The 4887-nt window shown below is 39.6% G+C and overlaps 1 protein-coding gene across 2 annotated transcripts in view; it reads right to left on the reverse strand.

Annotated features, from left to right (window-relative positions):
- Nucleotides 1–4887, reverse strand: part of LOC138011842 (neuropeptide SIFamide receptor-like) — an 11634-nt gene continuing 6747 nt past the window's right edge. For both annotated transcript variants that reach the window (XM_068859064.1, XM_068859063.1), the window contains one exon: nt 1–3406. In XM_068859064.1, the coding sequence (XP_068715165.1) occupies nt 1031–2062 (1032 nt within the window). In that variant the 5' untranslated portion in view covers nt 2063–3406 and the 3' untranslated portion in view covers nt 1–1030. The remainder of the gene's footprint in view (nt 3407–4887) is intronic.

Raw genomic sequence — 4887 nt, forward strand, 5'->3', positions numbered from 1 at the left:
CATACATACATGCTTTATTTAAACACGGTAAAACCTTCAGTAAGAATACAATAGATATAGTACAATAAAATTCAGTACTTAATTACTACAGTAATAAAAATACTGTTTTACAAGGTTGCCGTGTGGGAGCCTAACCCTCATTGTCATAAAATCGATTCACTTCTTTTTTAAAAGATCTAACTGATTCGATCGCACGTAAATTGTTGGGTAAGTTGTTCCATAGTGAGGCCGCACTGTAGCTAAAACTTTTTATGAAATGAAAGGCATTCTTTTCGTCTCTCGCTTTTCCCGTGTGTTAGGCCTCGCAACCCTTAACGTTAAAGTTTCTGTTACGCAAACAGTTTGGTGTCATCGACCGACCAGTTTTCCTTTGGAGAAGCTTTGTTACCCGAAGAAGCTATGATGGAGAAGTCATTGTCGAAGCTCTATCAGAGATAACGATGACTGAACCGAGCCTTCCCGATTTTTCAGACTTCCCTTTTTAACTGGTTAACTTAGTTTCAACTGCATAAGATGATCAGGTTCGCTTCGATTGCTCAGTTCCAATTGTCAGCAGAAGCCGGCAGAATACGATGTTCTATTTGAAGCCGTCGAAGACTGAAAGTTGGATTTTACTAGTAAGTCTGATTGCAAAAAGGGATTAAACAGAGTACAGATCAAGTGATTGCACTGAGACCACTTGTACATCAAGCTGCGAATTTACAAAAAAGTATTATCATGAATTTAAGCAGAGTGACAAATTCACATGTATTGACGCCATGGCCGTATTTTTTCGTCCTCTCTTCTGGATTTGGATGTTTGTTATCTTTCGCTGCTCATCTCGTTCGGAAACACTCAACAAACTACTGCTTCATGGTGACCCACATAATGAGAACAAACCAATGTTTACAGCTGTTTCATGTTTTTGGAAGTGTATTGACAGGAGCATGGAGTCTTCATATGTTGAACATATAATTATGACGAAAAAGATACCTTTCAATTGGTTCAACAAATGCGATGCTGGCGGTTTAGTTTCGCAAGAAATTGTCACTCACGGCTTAGTCCTTGTGCAGCATGTTACGACTCTCTTCAGAGGCTCACGATACTTGCTACAGAACATGAAGCATATGCAAGGATTGAGGGCACAGTTTGAGGCACTCAAGAACCGGAAAATGGAATAATAAACATAAAAGTTACAAGGTAATGCGTCAGATAGAAAAACGTACATGAGATGTGTAACAGTGTATGGAATCCAACACAGTACAAACCCAAACACGACAGCTATGGCCAACTTCAGTACTTTTTTGTTTCTTTTTATGCGTTTTTCTTCAGCGGAATTTGAATGCTCGCCGGGAATCTTCTCCGAGTTGAGCTTGATAACGATAATGCAGTACAATGTGATCAACATGGCCATCGGGGTATAATAAAATAGCACGTAGTAGCCAAGAATGAAACGTTCATATAAGGACGTACCAAAAGCCTTTTGCCACTCAAAAAGACAGAAAGCGTCCCCTTGGTATTCCATGCGGTTAGAGAAGATGATATAAGGAGTGTTTATTGCCATTGCGATAATCCACGAGCAGAGAATAAAGAAAGGACACAGCTTTTTGTTGATGAGAGGGGATCGAAGGGGAAACACAGTCGCTCCAAATCTATCCACTGCTATCAGGACAAGGCTTTGAACGGACACAAGAGACGAAAGAATCACGATGCATGTGACCAGCGTGCACAGGGTCTTGCTGAGCGAGGTGTCCAAGTACAGGTCGGCAAGATGCGCCGGAGTCACTGCTATTGAAAACAGCAGATCGGATATGGCCATATTCGCGATGAAAAAATTTATCGGTTTTCTCAGACTTGGCGTTTTGTAAACAAATATTACTATGAGTGAATTTCCGATGAGCGAAACAACGAAGATCAAACAAGAAGCAATAGCGGATGATGTATTGGCAGCCATCATGTTAAATGGACAGTGCCATCCGTTTCTTGTTGAATTCATGTTTAGAAGATTTACAGTAGTTCCGATGGTTGAGTAAACGGTCTGCTCAAAGGTGGGAGAGCTTATATAGTCCTTGAGGCCGTCCATAAACAATGTGTGAAAATGGCGTCCGACTTCAATATTTTTCACCTGTGCATAGATTTTCAGTTATTATTTGTTCAGAAGTTATGCTAATTATGTTGTATTGATGCCATGCTAACGCTGCGTTTATTATTGCCTCTCAGAATTGAGTGCATAACGTAGAAAACTGACGGAAATAATTAATGACGCTATTAAATGTTAGTTTAATTAAGAAAACCAAAAATTACATTTGCATTAAATACACATCTTTTCCACTTCGCTGCTAACACATAGGCTATAGCCTGCGAGCAGGCTCTCTCTCCCCAAAGTTCCTCGAAGAGCCTGCTCAGAGCTGATGAGCCATGACTTTGATGGGAAAATGCCATTGTTGTTAATTGACAGGAAATCCTTAAGCTCGAACGAACAGTATTACGTCATCCAACTCGGAAGAAGGACTCTTACACGTGAACCGGAAGTAATTGAGTCTTAATTTGAAAAAAGTGCTCGTATTGATATCATTTATTAATTTCCCATGTATTAAAAGTGATGTCATAGAGAGATTTAGCATGGCTTCCACGTGTAACGGCAAACATGAAGATTTGTTATCAAAGAAGATGTACGATGTCCGTAGCTAGCCGGCAAAAAATACGTTAAAAACAAATTTCTTTGATTTTTGGAGCGAAAAAAAAATTGAAGTGATGTCATAGAGAGATTTAGCATCGGTTGCTCGTGTAACGGCAAACATGAAGATTTGTTATCGAAGAAGACGTATGATGGTCGTAGCTAGCAGGCAAAAAATACGCTAAGATTAAACAAGTTTCTTTGATTTTTGGCAAAGCGAAAAAAAAAAAAATTTCAGCCGGCATGGCCACAGAACGATGACGGAGAATTATCAATTTAAGATAGAGGGAAAGCAGTAAAACTCATTTTAAAAAAAATTGTCCTAAAGCGATCACCGCGTGGGAGCGTGATACGTCATATACTTGCCTGATATTGCAGTGCACTGAAATAGCTAGTATGTCGAAAAAGGTGGTTTCGCGTAACGTCATCGCCGCCATGTTTGTGGCCGAAAACAAAGATCTCTCAGTAGCTCCTTTTGTTCGTCCACCAGCAATTGTATATTACATCATTGTTATCTGTGTCTTTAGAGAATGGTTGCAAACAACCTATTGAAACCACTGACAAACATAAACCTGACTCTCTCGCTTTGCGTAGGAGCATGGGTTTTTCCACAATCCGCAGTAGTCTGAGTAACAAGCATTACTGAACCAATGCAGAAATCTGAAGAGCTTTAAATGCCAGAGTATTTCTTGGTACAGGAAAGCTACCCAATCCAATAGGTGATTTCCACGTGATGTCATCGCCGCCATACTGGTAGACGAAAACAAAAGATCTCTCAGTAGATTCTATGGTTCGTCCACTAGCAATTGTATATTACATCATTGCTATCTGTGGTTGCAAACCATCTAAAGATATTTTTTTTTAATTCTTAAAAAAGAGGTAAATAACATAACTGAAGCAAAACTACAGAAAGCTGCTAAGAGTAAAACACAGAGCTTTTTGACAAGTAAAAAAAAAATCCAAAAAATTTAGTCACAAGTTCACAGGAAGGTCAGTTTGTAAGCATATCATAAAGGGCACAACAAATGAATTATGCATAGTGATGTAGAACTGTTGCTGTTGCATCAAACCACAGCATTTTGATATTGTTCTAGTAAATTCTTTTAACACGTTGTTGTTTTAGACAAGGAACGCGTGACCATTTTGCACTGCACACAGCACTGTAATGAAAACAACATCTTTCATGTAAGGAACTTTAATTAAAAAACGATTATTTAATGACAGCACCACTAAATTAAATACTTAGGCCACACTCCTTAATGTGTTTGAAAACCTTTTTTTTTCGCCCCGTTTGAAAACGTGTTCTCTTTGATTCACTTTCGACTTTTGAAAATGCCTAGTTTTAAGAACGCTGATGTGCTAGTAAAGACAAGAGTAAACACTGAGAGGTTTTTTAAAACGATGGTGTCATAGCGTAGAAATTTAGCTCTTTAGCGTGGATTGGGAAAAAAACAATCTTTTGAAAGGAATAACGTGAAAAGCGTGGGCATCTTATAATCAATTGTTTTCGTCACGTTTGAACGTTTAATGTGGATAGGTGAAAAGATACAAAAATGCTAGTGGGGTAAAAGGTATTTTGGGAATTTCCCGAGAAGTTAATCACCCAAATCAAATTCCACCAGTGGTCAAAATGGGTCTTGATTTCGGGATCCCCGAATTTCAAGGCAAGCGCCCTAACCACTGGGCCACATTGCACTCCATCCACTGTCTTAAGAGTGCTACAAGGCCATCAGAAGAATCACATTGTTCATCAATTTAGAGATGCCGTCTCTTGTTCTAAGACTGCCAGTACAAACTTTGTCGTGTAAAGGGACAAGCGAGGGATCCCAGAGCCACGCCGATCTTGAGACACGGATTCTTAGCAAAAGCGTCATAAAGCCAATGATTTGGAAACCATACATTGACGACATTTTTTCGTTGTGTGATGTCAGCAAACCGGATATAGGCAAGTTCGCCACACAAGCAAACTCACACCGCATCCCGGCTACCATCAAATTTACGGCTGGGATCTCAAACACTGACGCCACATTTCTAGACACTGTTGTATACAAAGGCAAACGCTTTCAAAATCAATCCATTCTGGAGATAAAAACACACCTCAAGCCGACTGAAACCTTTCAGTACACTCACTTTTCCTCCAGCCACCCACCAGGTGTCAAAAAAGGATTCGTGAACGGCGAAGCCCTTAAGACTTCCACGCACTAATTCTTGAAGAACAACTTTGAAGAGAA

This window comes from Montipora foliosa, chromosome 7 (genome assembly GCF_036669935.1).
Source record: "Montipora foliosa isolate CH-2021 chromosome 7, ASM3666993v2, whole genome shotgun sequence".
In the NCBI taxonomy this organism is placed as follows: domain Eukaryota; kingdom Metazoa; phylum Cnidaria; class Anthozoa; order Scleractinia; family Acroporidae; genus Montipora; species Montipora foliosa.